At 46.2% G+C, this 17,951-nt stretch overlaps 1 protein-coding gene across 2 annotated transcripts in view; it reads left to right on the top strand.

Moving 5' to 3' along the window:
* Positions 1 to 600: 600 nt before the first annotated feature.
* SLC35F4 (solute carrier family 35 member F4) overlaps positions 601 to 17,951 on the top strand; it is a gene marked incomplete at both ends in the record, with an annotated part of 129,075 nt that continues 111,724 nt past the window's right edge. For both annotated transcript variants that reach the window (XM_082317748.1, XM_082317747.1), the window contains one exon: positions 601 to 703. In XM_082317748.1, coding sequence (XP_082173874.1) covers positions 601 to 703 — 103 coding nt within the window. The remainder of the gene's footprint in view (positions 704 to 17,951) is intronic.

Here is a 17,951-nt window from a genome sequence, read left to right as displayed (position 1 = left end):
TTCAGGACGTATCTTCCTCGCCGATGTCAAGCCCTGAGGTACCAGCGCTCGGGAAAGTGCTGACTGTCCCGCAAGCGGGAGTAAACCCCCTCAACTCCACAGACAACCGCGTCCCTTGGGCAGTCACCAGCCGGGGGAGGATCTGGGGGGCTTGGCAGGAACAGGGTGACACCGGGGTTTCTTTACACAGACCAAAGCCGCCTGAGCACGGGGCTCGCCGCGTTGAGGAGAGACCCCTCACCCTGCCGGGGGCACCGAGGCGGCCCTCACGCCCCCTTCCCGCCTCAGCTGCGGCCCAGAGGGGCCGCCCCACCCGCTTCGTCCTTCTCCCGCACCGCCGCTTCCCTCCCGGGGCTGGGCGGGTAAAGGGCGGGCGGGGGTGGAGGGGAGGCCGGGCTGGGTGCGGGCCGCCGCCGCGCTGCGGAGCCCGTCCTGCACCAGGCGGCGGAGTCAGAGCGAGCGGCCCGGCGGCACCGCAAGCTGCGGCGGCCGTGCCCGCACCGCCTTCCTCCTCCTCCTCCTCCTCCTCCTCCTCTCCTGTCAGCCCGGCTCGGCTCCGCTTCCCGCCCGGCCGCCCCGCGCGCGCGGCTCCCGCCCTCTATGGATGGGAAAGCAGCACCCAACGGCGTGGCCACCATCGAAGACAGGATCTTGCGGATCACGGGCTACTATGGATATTACCCGGGCTACTCCAGCCAGAAAAGTAAGGCGCTCTCCCGACCCTTAGGGGCGTGGGGGGGGGGGTGTGGGGTGTGGGTGAGGGTGCCTGTTGCCCCCCAAAATGCCCTCCCCATCCCTCAGCGGGGGCGTGTGGGGGGCCAAGGGCGGCTCCCTGCCCGGCTCTCCCCTGAGGAGACGCGGCGGGCCCTCGCCGTCTTCTCCCCGCTCCAGCCACGCTCCTCCACCGGCGACCCACCGGGTCGCCGGTGGAGGAGCGTGGCTGGAGCGGGGAGAAGACGGCGTTTCTCCATGCAACTTCACCGCCCGCGGCTCCATCCCGCAGCCCAGCCCTCCGGCGGGTTGCGGGGATCTTTCATTATCATTTTTAGGTTTATTTTTTATTTCCATCCTCCCCCCGCCACCTCCGCAGGACGGGGGGGGGGTTTGCTCACCGGGAAAGTTTCGGTCCCGGTGGGTGTCCCCCCCCCCCCGAGGCAGCTGCTTCAGCCTGGAGCTCCTGGATTATTCATCTTCCTCATAAAACTAATTAGATTATTCCAGAAAAGTGGGGAGTTACCGAGGGGTTTTCCTTCGTGACATTTTAATAACGAGACACTTGTGGTTTAGGGGTTTGATGTTGTTTGTTTGGGTTTTTTTTTTGTTTGTTTGTTTTTTCCTTTGAAAGAAGCAGCTGAAATTAAAGCAGTTGGTCCTTGCAGAAATCCACTATTTTTGCTGTTGAAGTTTTTAATTAGGAGCAGCGGGTTTCTAGCAGCTGGGAGAACCTTAGTGGGTTTCTCAGAAATCGTGGCTGTCCCAGCGCTCCGTAGAGCTCTTTAACGGGGAAAGTTAGGCTAATGAAAGAAATGATTCATTTTTACTACCGAGGAAAGGGATGCATTAGGGTTTTATTGTCTAATAGTTGTTTCGCAGTTCTCAAAACCCGCAACATGCCACAACTTAAAAAACAAAAGGGGAATGGGGGCAAAGTAGGCGGGGGGGGGGGGAGAAAGGCAAAACCCCACCTTAGTGAGGTGAGCACTAAGGAGCAGACTTTCTTCTGCATATTTAAACTCCCCTCGGAATCAGAGGAGGTGAACTGCTTTCCAGAACAGGCAGTGCAGTACTCTTCCAGCTCTAATACAACAATAAACCGAAACACAATTAATAAACTGCTAATTCAGACAAACATGTCTGTGGGCTTCTTATGACAGAGGAAAGTCATGCATTGAAACCACTTAAAAAAACCCCAACCCTTTGTGTAACAGTCAGCTGAAAAAGCAAACAGTCAAGCCCAGTGGTTTTATTCAGCTGTTATTCATAGCATGCTAACGGCATGGCAGGTGTTAGGATCATTTGGAGAGGTCAGTGGTTTGACTGTAGTCAGAGGAGTTGGGAAGAAGCTCAGCGCAATCTGGAGGAATGGCTGCATGACCATTAGTCCAGGGACTAAGTCTGAGCTAGGTGGGACCTGCGTACCCAATTCTGTGCTGGCTCCAGAGGACCTCTACAGATTTACCAGGGAAGGATGAGGATACTGGCTTAATACTTTGTCGCAAGTTTGCTTCAGTGGCAGAAAGGAATTTTTCAGTCTGAAGCAACACTCCCACTCTCTATCAAAATGCAGACCTGAATTCAGTGTTGGCAATGCAAGTGGCTCTGCACGGGTGCACCAGGGAGGCCAGGAGAGGATTGCCCGGACAAAGAAAAGCTGTCTTAGTCCAAGACTAGGTTCTGCAGATGCTACAAAGTGCATCTGCTTAAAATTAGATAGAGCGTGCTGAGAGGCCAAGGCTTTCAAAAGTGCTGACTCTTGGGATTTTATTGCAAATTTCCTAGCCTTTTGTGCCTTTGTTGTAGACTGGGTGCTGAGGCAAAAAAAAAAAAAAAAAAAAAAAAAAAGTGATTAGCATCTCAGGTTTTGCTGTTTGAAGAAAATAAGCAAAATTTGTGGTCATCATGCTTAAAGAGGAAAACTGGAAGTGCGTAACCCAGAGGTATCCCAACACTCAAATGCCCTCAGGTAAATGAAAAGCATGCACCCCCTCTAAATTATGAATGCTTTTTGAAGCAGTATCATAAGTTTTGGAACCATCACCATAATTTTTGGAGCGCTTGCAGTTGGCGAATGACTACCTTGTCCTTGTGGCTGTGTGTTTTGGGTTTATAAAGTGCTTTAATATGTTAGGATTTTCATGAAGATGTTGTGCCCCTACCTGGGGAAAAAACAGGCATCCTTCAGGCATCTTGAACGTATAGCCTCTTGGCACTGAGGCAGCGAGAGTTACGCTTGGAGGTCCTGGCTTGGAGATCTTACTCCATTGCTGTGTCTAGGCTGAAGTATTGCCTTCAAGTGGTGTTGCCTCAAAGTGCTTTTGACAGTTTTGCTAGCTAATTGTTCAGCTACAGCACTGTCAAAATATAAACACTCAAGGTGGGAAGTTTGTTCAACGAAATTATTAATGTACTTGATATCTCAGTTTATTTAATCATGCTGAGGGCATGATTTTGTCACCACTATCCAAATACAGTTTTAGTGCAACTGAACCATGCCGGTGGTTCTTGCTGGAGAGCAGTGTGTTGGTGGCATGCAATGTGCTCAAAATTTCAGGTAGGTCGCATCCCTACCCTCCCCAGTGGCAGAGGAGCCGTTGTCCTGCCGTATGCCCGCACCTGTAGCATGTGCAATCATCTGCTTACGCTGTCACCTTGGTCCTGCCTGGGTCTGAAGGGTGCCTGAGGAAGAGGGCAGCTGCGGATGAGCTGTTGTCCCCAGGATGGATTTGTGCTGTCTGCTTCTTGGGTATCCCTTGGGTCTGATCAGGGAGCTGGCTGGGCACCAGATGGGGATGTTATTTGGATGATGACAGCCTGCTGATGGTCACCACCTTCCTTGAGGCTCCTCTTTGTCCCCAGCCTGCTGTGCCCAGCTAGGGACAGGCAGATTTCTCTTGATGAGGGAAGGTGAAGCCAGGGGGTGGGTGGCTGCTGTTCTGCTCACTCTGCCGGGGCAGCCTGGAAAATGACCAAAAAAGCCCAAGGCTCTGTGAATTGTGCAGATGATTTACATCCCTCCCTTAGTGGACTGGCATGTATTCCATGGTTTAACAGGAGATCGTGCCTAGGTTTCTTGTGTGAAAGCTAAAGAGTGGTCACAAATCGTCTTGAAATCTAATGTCAGAGATCTGTAGTGTTCAAGAGCTGTTATTACCAGGAACTGCAGTATCTTCTAGAGACTTTTGCTTCATCTTCTATATTTGTGTGCACTAACCTACTTCAGACTTGGGAGTGTGCCTATGATGTTAATTTTATGTGCATATGATGTTAATTTTGTTAATTTTAAGTCAGGCACTTTTATCATTTTAGTTATCCTTAAAAAAAAGAAAGCTGTTAGAGAAGGAAAATAGCTTCTTTATTTCTCTGTAAGTCATCTGATTAAGCAGAAGCGTGTATTTTGGTCTGGTATTTGCATTTATGTATATTGCAAAAAACCCCCCATATCCTGCATAGTAAGTCACGGGAACTGGAGAACGATATGATGGGTTGTTTTTCCCCCCACCTTGTTGCTGAGATGAAAAGGGCTCTTCCTGATCCCAGTCATCCTGTACGTTTGGATGCATGGCTTGATCCCTCAGTTCCTGCATCTAAAATGTACAGAGTATGTATGAGGTCTCTGGCTTCTGTGGGAAGGACGAGGGGCTGTGTCTGTCTTCCAGTAAATCTCTTCAAAGTTACTCCATAATTTCCCAGGGCAAGGTGCTGGTGTAGAACAGAGGCTCTCCAGCCTTTGACCTGGGGCTGCAGATGGTGCTCCCGTGTTCGTGGCCCCTTGGCTTCACGTTTCAATGTGTGCGTTTTCATATGGTCTGATCCAGCTTTTCCATCTATACAAACAGTGGGAAACCCTAATCCCTCTCCTGATCTTTGCCATAACTTCTCGTTCTTCTCTTACTTTTTGCTGGTAATACAATCATGTTTAGTGTCTCCAGTCTTAAGAGTATTTATGGGGTTTTGTTTTTTTTTTTTTTTTTTATTTTATTTGACTCTTTCCAACTGCCACCCCATCTGCCTTTCATCTCAGTACTGAAAGCTTTTTTGCTTTCACACCACAAAGTTCCTTTCCTTCAAGTCTGTCCTAACACCATTTCTGTGCCTTCCACTGAATGAAAACTGCTCCAGCCAAAGTTTCTCATCTCTAATCTTCATCAGCTTCACCAAGTCCACCTCCAAGTCAAGCAGTTTCTGCCTATGTAATGTTTTTTTGCTGGAGCTCTTTTCACCATCCACAGAGTCTTATGTCTTGTCCTGGCTCTCAGCATCGCAGATCTGCAGTTCTGTAATGCTGTTTTCTCAGGCCCGGACAAGAACAGCATAACTGTACTGAAAATGCAGTGGCTGCACTTATTCTCTTAGCTCTTCACATGGGCCATCACCTTCTCTTTTTCATCATGCTTGGAGAGCTGCTCTTAATATGTTTTTTGGGAACAATACACCATGTGTCTTTTTTCCCACTGCAGCAGGCCATGAAGGCCAATCTTCAGCAGGCAGTTTTAAACATTTGTACCTTGTCCCATGCTGCTTCGAGCTCCCCTTCTCCTCTCCTTCAGACCTGCCTCGAAACCCTGGAGTTGCGTAAGCTCCTAGAAGCAGAGGGTTGTCCCGTGCCGGTGCCGCAGCGGGGCCGTCGGCTGCGTTCCTGGTGTGACACTGGGTGACCGCTCCTCTGGTGCCGCTGCATGATCAGACGTGTCTGCCAGGGAGCTGGAAAGCCCTGGCAGCAGCCTGTGTCCTTAGCGGTGCTTGGCAGCTGGGAAGAAACGCTGAACCTGTCCTTAACGTTAGCAGAGTTGCTGAAGAGAATAAGCTTTGTGTTTTCTTACTTCCCTAGAACAGCTCAAGCAAGGTTTTGCGGTTTAATTTGGCAAGTTAAGCCTCAAGTCAGCAATGAACTTAAGCATCTGCTTAAGTGTGAACTTGCACTAAGCCACTGGGCTTTGACAGTGTGTTTAAAGTTAAGTCCATGCTTAATTGCTTTGCTTAATAACACTGGGATTACAGGTACGCTGAGCCAGCATCAGCAGCTTGGCACTTTGGCTCTCTGAGCAGAGTAAAAGGCTGTGGAGGGGAAATCTAACTCCGAAACATTGGAGGGAATTTTCTTCTGGTTATTACAGCAGCTGTGCCAGCAGCTCTGCTGCAGTACGAATCACATGGCAAACCCAGATCATCTCCGTGCTTACTGAACGCCGTGCCCTCCTGGTGGCTTGTCCCTTCCAGCGAGAGGAACAAAGTCTCAGTCTGTTTACTGGAGGCACCCAGCTGCTCCTCCAGCCGTTCGCAGAGCCCTCGCTTTCTCTGTGCAGAGCATGCACAAGGGGAGAGACTGGGAAAGGAGCAGTCGAGGAAAGGCGCTTTGAAATTTCTGGTGGATGAGGCTGATTTCATCGAGCTGTGTTTGAGGGGGCCTGGGAGGGAGGCAGTGGTATCTGAATCGGCCTCTGCGAGACCTGAAGAAGGCTCAGGGCTGCTTCAGTTTGCACCGGTTGTGCCAGCTGCTCCTGTGCCACCTGGTAGTGTTTGGGTTGCAAGGACTCCAGATGCAGGCCTGGGCTGGAATGAGCTTTATTTCAAAGCCCTTCCTTTCCCTAAAGGACAGGGATTTTCCATAGGAGAGTTATACCCAGCCCTGTTTTGAGGGAGAGTGTGCCGCAGTGGGGGCTGGATTGCAAACTGTAGATTTAAAAATCTTTTTCCCTGCTAGCTCTGGGTCACAAGTGGATGTCACGGCATGGGGTGCAGTCCTGTTGTAGTTGCTTCCCCCTCACAGGCCTGTTTCTCTGTTCAGGCAAAAAAAAAAAGTATGGCTGTGTATCAGCACCGGTAGCAATAACTTATGAAATAATTTCTTTCAACAAAACAGATTTTATAAATACTCCGTTGCCCACTAATTTTGGCAAGACTGGGTATGTATTCTTTAATGGAGTAGGGCCAGGCTTTGTGTGGATTTCTGTTTGTGCTGGAAGGGACGGTATGGCAGCCTTGCCCTTGTGGCTGGAGCCTGGGACCTCCCCTTCACTTGGGAACTCAAAGCGTTTTGGAGGATGAGGGGTCTCATTAGCTGGCAGGAGAGGGAACTGTTTCAGTCCTGGGCCTTGTCAGGGATTGATTCAGTCTCTTTGGGTCAAATCCCTGGGGAGCTGAGCCATGAAACTGCGGTACCTGAGTATGCCATGGCATACGAGTGCGGTTCTGAACAACGGAGGGCAGCAGGGATGAATTTAAATCAGGAAGGACACCATGGGGACCAGGGCGATGGGGAGCATAGCCTTGCAAGAAGGGACTGACAGAGCTTGGCTTGTGTAGGCTAGCCAAGATGGGAACATGGCTGCTGCTGCTCTAAATACATCTTGGGAGAATGAACAGGGAAATGTAGGAAAGAAGAGTTATTTAAACTGAAACGGCGTGTTGGCACACAGACAAATGGGCATGAACAGGCCATGAATAAATTAAGGCTGGAAATTAGCAGAAGGCTGAAATTAATGGCCAAAAAGTCTCTCCCAGTCTTATGTATCTAAATAAGAATTATTTCCCAAGCTTTAAAGATGCCTCATAAAGAAGTTTGCCAAGATTTTGAGAAAAAATTACTCCTATTTGGCAGGGGAAATTGAGACAGTAAGGTGTGGGGGAGGGATGTTAATTTGCCAGAGATTGCGCAGAACAAGCCATAATGTTTGATGGAGCGATCTCTTCCTCCGCTGGTGACTGCACAGCAGGTCATGCACTGCACCTGGCCTGGCGCTAAGGTTGGTAGAGGTGCTTTCAATAACCTTGTGGCTTTCTACGTATGCTCTCTGCCTGCTCTTCAGTTCCTCTGCCTTCTCGTGCTCATTTGCTCCAGCCCTTCCTGCAGAAAGGCTTCCTCGCTGCCTGGCCCTCCGGGTGATGGCTGGGCCGTGCCTCATGCTCCTGCGTGGCACGGCTCTCCGGCAGCCTGCTGCTTTGCCTCACTTGCACCGATTCACCTGAGGTGGCTTTAAGCTCACTCAGCTTGCTGTGATCATGGCAGCATGCAGCTCCATGCATGCAGCTTCTTTTCTTGTCTTTCCTAAAAGAGTTGCTGCTGCATATAGCTCATTAAGAAATGACCTGGGTATTCCATGAGCTCCTGGCATTCTTTTGGAGTGCACAGAAGACATATCCCTTATTTTTACTGTCCTTCCAGTACTCTTTTCCTTACATTGTCTTCCCCATCCGTTCAGGCAGGCAGATGCATCTCTGGTCTTGGCTAAACATGGTAAAATAATATTCCAAAGTGCCAGATGGTTCTGAGCAAACCTTTCCATGCTTGCAGTCCTTTTTTCTCAGCGTTTTTAAAAAGTTTGCAATTATTTCTTCTGCACATTTGGAAATTGATGGGCTTTTGCTCAGCTACCTGCATGAGAATTCACCCATGAAAGTGAATTTGTGGCTTCCTGCTTGTTGAACAACTGGTGGCAGGAATTTTTTCACACAAACCTGCTGCTGGATGATCGCAATAATGAATAATGAAAATGCCTGCAAAAAAAGTCACTGTCTCTTTGTGGCAAATGTGCAAATAGGGTGGGGAAAAAGTGAAGTGCTTAACTGGCTGGTTAAATTATTCACCAAAAGTAAGTGGTCCAGCTCTACTCTAGTGAGACAGAAAATCTTTTTTTCTTGCAGTAAGGTGAAGTGGGACTCCCTGGTGGCCCTGCACTTTGGGCTGGCCCTCTGCAGAGTGGCAGCTTTCACTGCACAGAGGTGGAATCTGTAACGTTATGCCTGGCTAATACCCAGGGCATGGCTCACACAGCGATCGCAGAGCTGTAAGTGATGGCATCCCAGGCACTTCAAGTGGCAACAGTGAATTTATTCAAAGGCGTGCAGTATGCGTTCAAGTCACAGGCTTTCGCTGTATCTGCCACACAAAGACGACCTTTCTGTTATTACTTTAAAAACATATTGATTCTTCCTAGACTTCACTTGCAAATACTCGTGGTAAAATGGACTTGCCCTTTCCTGCATTCAGCTGGGCTGGATCAGGGGTAGCAGAGCGAGGGAGTGAGAACGGTGTCTCTGCTGTCCTTTTGTAGAGGCAAGGAAGGAGGAGCTGATTTGCTCCTGTTCTGGTTTCCTTGTGAGCTAAGGCAAGGGAGCAGGATTGAGGTCTAGGGTGGAAGATGGTGTTTCCTGCTGTTTCTGCAAATCTTAAAGCTGTTCCTTATTTCAAAGCTGTCCGGTCTATTTTGTCTGATGCAAGAAGAGCTCCCATGCCTGTTTTGATTCTCGTTTAAGTTTCCAATTACATTTTCGGGGGGGAGAGGAAGGGAGAGGCAAGCACCAGCATGGCAGTTCATGCACCAAAACAGTTCCACCAGATCCACTACTAGACCAGTCATAGACCTGGTAGCGATCCCTCCATCCAGAGTGAGAAAGAAATTGTAGCTTGAGGTCAAGCTGCTGACTCTTCCAGTTTTATTCCTTCCTGTTTTGGGCATTTTGTGCTTGCATTATGACTGGGAAGTGGCTGTTTATGGCACTGAAACAGTATTGCTTGAGCAATTGCCTGCTGAAGCAATATACGGTACAGCTATCTCTCTTCTGCAGAGGGTTAGTCTTCAGGGGGACGTTTTTGATGAGGACTAACACACACCTTTATTATTAATGGGGTAGTTGGAGACGCTGTGCACTTTGCTAAAAAATACTTTCCTATTGGGGACTGATTTTTCTTATGATTCATAGGAACACAACTGTGCAGGTCCATTCCAGCTAATGGGCATCATATACCTGAATGTCTAAGGACAATACTGAAACCACGTGCTGCTGTGCCGGTGTGAGATAAGTGTGAAACAGGATTGGAACACATGTTCTGTGTCGGAGTGCTCTGAGACAGAAAAGCGATTGCATTAGTTCGCATGGTGTGATTTATATTCGGCATCTTGAAGTAAGGTGGCATAGTTGTTGTAGTGCAGTTGATAGTGCAGTTGTTATGACCCTTTTCTTTTCTATGTCTAAATCCTGGGACTTTTTAATCCTTTCTTAGACAAAGCTTGCCATGTGGAGTTTTCAGCCTTGGAATCGTGTGGGTGCAGATTGGGGTTTTTCTCTGCAGTGCCAGAAATAACCTGTTGTGTGATGCGTTACAGGGGCTAGAATTTGTAGCAGCTTGTGTGCAAGTGGGATGCTTCGCAGTGCTCCACCAGAGGAAATTCTTCAATGCTGACAGCATGGATGGTAGGGAGGTGAACTCTTCTTGATGTTGCTGTACCATGGTTTGGACTTCTACCTGAGGAGGATTGGTTCTACACGTGAGAAAGCACTGGCTCAATTCTCAGTACTCGGTGAGGCTGCTAACACAAAGAGCAGGTGGAAAATGATTGAACTTAGCATTTGCTAAGAAGATGGAAAAGAAGAACACATCTGATAAAGTTTTCTAATTTTCTGTCAATTCTTGCTTCCTTTCAGGGTGGGATGGAATGGAAAAAAAAGTGAGGGATTAGATAAGAAGAAAACTTTAAACATTTTGAGAACATTTCTTCTGAGAAAAAAATTCAGACTGGTGAAGTGTCTGGAATATCACTAAAGAAGTGCCACTTTTCACATGCATTGAAAAAAGAACCTTGGAGGAAGGAACAAAAGACATTTTTCATCTGAAAAACATAGTTGAGCTGTTGTTGGTGTGCCCAGCCATATGTGTCCTGCTGAGGTGATTCATCCAGTACAAGGCCTGCCTTCTGTCACTCTTCTTGGGGGACCCTTTGGCAATGGGCACGGATTTATCTGTGGTCGTGTGCCACAAAGCTTGGCGCTTGCAGGGAGCATTGGACTGACTTCAGTGTGCAGTTAAGTGCACAACTGTCATCTGACCTAGTGTCTTCACGGAGGTGTGGATCCAGGAATATCCCTTCTGAAGGCCATCTGCTCTCAGATGCAGACCTCACTGGCTGTTCAGAGGGTCAACTTAAAAGGCTGAGGTTGTACTTCACCTGTAGATGCACTGCGGCAGGCAAAAGCGCTGAAGAGGCTGCTTAGCTGGGTTTTCCAATGCATCCTGTTTGTTTCCACGCATTCAGTGCTGGAAAGGAGGTTAATTAGATCAAATTAGGGCAACTCTATTTCTAGCTAGGGTCTGTGCAGTGTCTTTGTGCACATCTGCTTTGAAGTGAATTCAGAGCAACTGTTTTGAGCATCCTTGTGAAGACAGGCATCCTTGGCTATGGGCTTAGAGAAGTCAGCTGGAGAAAAAGATGTCTGTGTGTGGGCAGACTCGAGAGAACTTGCTTAAACTTAGGTATTCACACCATGCATAGATGCAGCAGTGGCCCTTCAGAGAGCCGAAGTTTCTAAGGCAGGTGCCTGGAAGTACCACTCTGGTGAGCGTGTACGTGTGATTTAGCTGCAGCGCTCTCAAATTTTGTATGGATAACTTTTAGAGGCATTTCTTTGAAAATGTGCCTCTTAATTACTATTTGTGTAACACATTTATACAGTGTAGTGAAGTTTCATAGCACTTTGTGGAAATGAGACATTCCTTATAGTTTACTGCTTTAAGGAGGCTAACAAAACGGGAGGTACAGCTCTCGGATTTACCCTTAGTAGGGGAATGGAAGGTAGAAGAAATCTATCACTATCACTGTGTGCATTATTAACAGGTGTTGGTTTTGGTCTCTTATTTTAGCTGGGATCTCAGATTTGCTGTACAAACTATAGTAAGGGACAGACCTCAGTTGTCTGGGTTCAGATTTACTTTAGTGCCAAAGCTGCTCCCAGGTGTAGGATGTTCACACAAGCTGAGGATGCTTTTGGTTTAGTTGCAGACAAAAGTTAAGCCCCTTTTTTAGGATTTTCTGATGAGTGCAGCTCTGGAGAACAACATCAAGGTTCTCATCATTTCCTCTGTTATTTTTCCCCCCCATGGTGAAGCGGTCCTAATGATGTGTTATCTGGCAAAAGATCACCTTAGATCAGGAGAATCCTCTGGTGGTTTAATAACTGTTGCCCTTCACGTCCTCCCTGTGGGTGATGAATGGTGTGCGGCTGGGTAAAACAAGTCATCCCACTTTGTTCATGTTCACCAAATTTTTCTGTTTCCCTACTTGGGACTGTAGTTTCAAGCAGCCTGAATTGCCAAATATTCTTTATGCACATGAAGAGAAGATTCATAGATCTTCATTTGAGGGTTAGCTCATTATCTCCTGTCACATTCAGGTATTCAGAAGCAGGTCACTCCGGAAGCCAGCTGGAATAACACAATGCAATTTGAATTGAGTGTGTAGATACGGGGTCTTCTGCTGCATTTATGCTTTTGCTGTGTATTTCAGTGGCTTAAGCCATTCTCCTTGGTCTTGACTTTCCCTTTTCATCCTATCAGTCTCCCTTTCTTCCCTGTGTCTGTGGCATCAGACTGGGCTTGTTGGAGGGGAGATCTGAAAGGAAATATATTTGATGCCTTTGGTGTGCAGAGCCTTTTTTTATAGGCTATGAACAAAAATTGTGTCTGTGTATTCCCAAACTGAAGAATACATGATTGCTGTTCCCAGCCTCCCTCTGAGAGCAGGCTTTGACATCATTCATACTCTATAATTTATGGTGTTCTTGTAGCAGTCTGTTAAGGTCTGGAAGAGAGTAAAAGGGATGATTTAGAAAGGAAAGAATAGCCCTGTGCCTTGTGGTAGGTCTGTGAGTGAGCAGGTTCCTGCTCTTTGGAGTAGCTACTGGGTCTCTCTTTTATCATGGAATCATTTTTTAAAGATGATATTGTTTTGCCTAATGTAAGCACTTGCTCCTTGTCAAACACATCCTTGTATGCCCTGTTAGGACTTTGCACCTCATTCCTGGGTGTTTTAAAAGCAGATTACAGAACGTCTTGTAACTCATCATCTGTTGATTTTTTTCAACCTGGTTTCTCAAGGAAACAAGGCTTATGTGAAAATTATATCTCTGTCCCTACTCCCTCCCCCTGCAACTTTTGAATCTATTGGCCAAATCCAAGCAAACTTACCAGGAGTCAGAGAGCGTGAAAGGCATGGAGCCCTGAGGGACCTTATAAAAACAGGTGGCCAGCTAGAAAAAGGGGGCCCTCTTGGTTCTCCCACAGTGGGAAAGCTGTAGAATTAGCTTACTCCTGAAGATGAGATGTACTGCATAAAATTGTTGGGGTCTTATCAAAATGCATCTAGTTAACATCCAACTTAGGACAACAGGAGATGTGCAGAGAAGAGCATAACGCAGGTTCCTGGTGCGCTTCCATCCTTCATTGATCTGTTCCTTGGGAAGTTCTTGGTGTATGTATATTTTAGTAGCTTTTGATGGATATTTCTTCCATGAATTTGTCTAATTGCCTTTTAGATGCTGGAGAATCTGGCCAGAAGACACCATTCTGTAGGAGAGTGACTTTGTCCATTTTGCTGTTGTAGAATTGCTTGTCTCTGTTGCTGCTGGTTCTTTGGATACGGCTCTTCAGCTGATGAATGAGCGTGACTCCCACGAAGTCTTGCGAGTTATGTCCCTCCCGCCCCCCAATATATGTGGAAACAGAGGAGGAGAAAGAAAACAAAGCATTGGCCTGTTTGCTGTGAAAAAGCATCCTGTGAAGCTAACACATCTTTTATTTCATAACTCCTTCCAGCACATAGATAAGATACTAGCCTGGGAGGAGGGATCTTGGCTTCATACTGTTTGGCTCCTTCTTCAGGGTGTACTGGGATGCCAGGAGTCTCACAGGGTACACCTGCCTTTGTTTGGGACTTTGAGATGATGCAGTAAAAAACATAAGATGTTTCTACAGGACAGTTTCAGGTTTTGGTCTGAAATTCAGTGAATAAAAGATTAATTTCTGGCACCACAGCTATTGGTAAAGGTCTGTAGAGCATTGCAGATGATGGTTGTGAACCCTTGGCAGTTTTAAAAATGGAGAGAATGTAGTTGTTTTATTAATGCTACAGAAAATGTCATAAAATATTCATGATGATCATCTCCTCTTATTTGAAATAATAAATCCAAGGTTAATTTTGTACTTGCAGAAAACTGGTGGCTGACTGTTGGCCCTCTATTTCTTTGCTAGTGTAATGTAGAGATAATACTTAATATTTTATCTACTTTGCAAGGAAGTTATTAGGCTCACAAATATGTCATGGCGCCCAGAGAAGGAAAAGTAAGCTTCCCCCTCTTTCTCCTGCGGGTTGGTGAGACAGAGGCTTCTGCAGTCATTTCAGACATCTTGGCTCCTTAAGAGCCCAGGGAAAGAAAACGTTGCTGCACATGAGGACTCATATAAAGCATAAAAGTTTGTCTGTTAGCAAATTTAATACTTGGTGTAACTCTTAGCTTTAAAAAAAGGCAATAAAGAAATGCCACCAGTTCTGTTTGTTTATTTTAAAGGCTAAGTTCCTAGAAATTATTTTTGTCATTTGTGCCATCCATTGCATTTCAGTTATGACATTTCTGACCTGCGTTGAAAATTAGAATTTGGCATTGTGGTGACCGCGCTGAACAAGGAAAAATGCCCCAGGGTTTTATAAATAGGATTTAAAGCAGCCTTCCTATGGTTGCATTTTATTATGCTGCTGTATGTGTTTTTGTTATTTTTTTTTTTCCCCCAAAGAAATGAACACTGGTTTTTAATATCGCCATGTAGCGACAACATGAAGCCTCTTTAGTCACTGCTGCTGCACAAAGTATTGTAAAGTCTGACATCCCTTTGAAGAACTGTTCTTAGCCACTGCTGCTATTTTTATTTTTGAGTTGTTCTCTGCTAGAATATTTTTCTTTATTTTGTCCTCACATGCCCTGAATTTTCGAAACACTTTCAGATCAGCTTACAACAAATCAATTGAGCTCTTTCCTCCTTCTGTTTTTTCCCCACTCTTATTAACTTTTACTGGACTGTGCCTTGGAAAATCTAGTTGAAGGATAGTTTTTTTCCCTTTAAGTCAGAACACAGTCTTTAGAGAAATATCTGCCAGAAGCACTGACCTACAAAATCTATTAGGCTCTCCCCACTGGTGTGAAACTCATTTATGTAATGCTGCCAGATTGGAGGACTCTGCTCTGCTTTGGAGGTAAAATACAAAGTTCAGTCTCGCTTTCATAAGCATCAGTGCAAAGAAGCGGCTGATAATGAGATAATGTTTGCAAACCTACGGAAGGTGGTTGATGAAGTTCTCTCCTGTTTTTACCGTACGGGTTTGCAGAGATTTCTTGAGGGCAGAGGCCATTTGAGTGGGTTTAACATCCAAGTGCCAGCTGCTGGGTGCTCTGGGCTGGCTCTTGACCTCCGGGAGCATGATAGGAAAAACCAGTCTGAGAGCCCTGAGAAGAGAGATGCTGAAAGTTATCAGTGAAACTAATTTAGTTATCCCATTTCTGTGCTGTTTAAACATAAACTGCATAACAAGGGCCGTCAGGGGCTACATGCATGGAGTGGGGTCGAGTGCTCGCGGTGCTGTTTCACTCAGCTGCTCACAGTCCTTGCAGTGCCTGGAGAGGGCTGGGCTGGAGCTCCCAGTGATCCTCTGCTGGTGGGAACTGGGAAGTGGCTGTTGCAGCTGGACAGCAGATTAGAGCTGACTTTCTCTGCTTTGGCAGAGGCTGCAGAGAAGCCTAGATAGCTTGAGAAAAAGTTCCTTGAGTCCCAAGGCATTTTTTTTAATCAGTTCAGCTTCCTTCATTTTCCTCTGCTAAGATCAGATACTGGAGTAGCATTTTCGATGGAGTCCTAAGGGTCCTATGATTGATGGAGAGGTACAGCACTGGCAATTAATGAGTTGCTTTGTTGGCAGAGCCAATGGCTCCAGAGCAACTGGCTTTAGCTTCTTGCCGTGTACGTTTAGTCTTTGGGTAGAGCTGAATTTGCTCTGCTCGTGCTGTGGCCCATGTGGATGTCAGGCAACTCCCAGTTAGAAACTATGTTGCCATGGCAGCTCTGTGCTGTGCTAGCCCTAATACGCCCTGGTGTGTGTGGTGGGCTCTGAATGGGGCCACAACTTAAGGGTGTCTACCTGTAAAAGACTTTGGGGACATGCTCATAATTTCAGTACTGCTCTGAGAGAGTAGGCTACAGAAAGAAGAGGTTAAGGAGCAGGTGTGTCAGCATTTATCAGTTTCTTCATTGAATTTTGTAAATGCGTTGACTGTGATCGTGTGTAACTTGTCAGTTGTAGTGTGGCAGAGAGGGGTGTCGAGAACAGGGGAAGTCATTTGCAGGGCACGTCCGAGAGAGAAACGTTTCTTTCCTCCATTTCTAAACAGAGTAATAATTTAATGTAAGGACAGTCAGGATGATTAGTCTTATTACAGTGACAGAAATATAAACAGGTGATTGGAAGCACATCACTAGATGACTATAGATTTTATAAAATATTTGGTGATCTTTTGATTTGGATTGTTACAGACATAACTAGCAATTTATTCACACTCCATATATTCTTTATAAATGTGCACTTAATGTGAAGTGTTGCAGAGCATCAGAAGCTTAACTCTTTGCTCTCTGAGAGATCTTCCAGTGGTGGAGGTGCAAAGGCATCTGTGTCTGCTCCATCAGAGCATACAGGTGCAAGAAGTAGGGGAAATAAAATGTTGTGTGTTTGGAGTGGATCAGGCAAGAAGGGAAACCAGCCCATGAATTTGAACTTGCACTTGCCTGGCATTGACGTGCAAGATGAGTAGAGAAGAAAGTTCTGAGTTTCCCTCTTCAACCATTTTTGGGGATTTTGGCCACGGTGATAGTTCACTCAAACCTTAGGCCCTGTTGGATGAGTGAAGTTAAAGCATAGCAGTGCCTATAATTTTCACTACATAATGTTATGAAGCAGCTAATATTACATCCAGCTGCTTTTCAGTGCTTGGTCTGAGTGAGCAAGGAGCTGCTCAGAGCTGGATTAATTGGGAATGCAGCCTTCAGTGCAAATCTGGACCAAGGCTGACCTTTGCCTCTCTGGGTTGGTGAAAGGATGCCTTAATCCTTCTGCCACGGTACCTGTTCTTACAGCTATGCATGCCCCCATTGATTTTTGGGGAAAAGGTTTCTAATTCCCTTTGACTTCTTTGAAAGTCATCATCTTTATCTTTTTGAAGAGAGGTCTGAAAGCTGTGAATCCCTTCAGTGCCATCCCTCAGGGAGCGTTGGCATTTCTGAAGTGGGCTGGGGGATGTGTCCCAGACACATTAATAAAGCTCCACATCATGAACTATCAGAAGGAGCTAACAGAATATATTATGCCTGCTCTTTCTCTGACCTTCCATAATTGCCTCTGATTATTCTATTACAGCAGAACATTTTAAAGTAATTGTGGAGATCGGACGCAAGTATAAAACCACAAAGGTAATCCTAAAACTTTACACAATCATGGACAGGCATCCAAATTGTGAGTCAGTCTGCTATGATCTTCTTTCTCAAGGGGGATGTTACCCAGGCTGAATAATGATTTGTTCCTCAAATGAAGTTAACGTGGTGAAGACTGGCAGAACCTGGCATGGTCTTTGATATTTTTGCCATTGATCCAGATTCCAGAGTCAGGGGAAGCTTTGTCTGATTGCAATGTTTGGGATTTGGCCACTTTTGAAGAATGTTTTTGGTGAGCTCTGAGGGTTGAGCAGTGGTCATCTAATAAGAGGATCGCAGAACTGTCAGAGGTATGGAGAAATAGCTAGTGTCTTAATGAGCAGGGTCACTTATATCGTTCTTAATGGATACATGTCTAATCCATTTTTAAAACATCAGTGGTGGAGATTGCCCATCCTTCCAGGCAGTCTGTTCCAGTGCTTCATTTACTGCTGTTTCCTCATGGCTAAATCTTTCTTGGTGTAATTCAAACCCAATATTTGTCCTAGTCACCTTGTGACTGCTCTCTTCCTCTGCAGCAATATCCTATAGATCTCAGGACGTTTTTTTCTTGTTTTCCTTTATCTTTACTAAACAAACCAAATTCTTTCACTCATTCTGTACAGTCATACTTTCTAGAAATTTTCCTATCATCTTCTTTATCTAATGGACTCTATCCAGTGAGCCTACACCTTTCTTAAAATCCGGTTCCTCAAACTGGACACAGGTCTTCAGTTGAGGTCTCACCAGCGCAGCCTTGCAGAGAGGAATTACTTCACATTCTTAGTGTACAATGGATTATCCATCTCACTTCTGTGTCTGAATTTTTGGCAACAGTGTAAGAAGTGATGCAGCTTCAGCTTGGGGTTTCCTCTAAACTCCCAGTGCTCTTCTAGAAAACAGTGGTTATTCCCTGGACTGTGTCTGTACAGCTGATTATCTGCTCAGGTGG

Source organism: Platalea leucorodia (assembly GCF_965183815.1).
Source record: "Platalea leucorodia genome assembly, chromosome: 7".
NCBI lineage: Eukaryota > Metazoa > Chordata > Aves > Pelecaniformes > Threskiornithidae > Platalea > Platalea leucorodia.
This window is presented reverse-complemented; position numbering and strand designations above follow the sequence as displayed.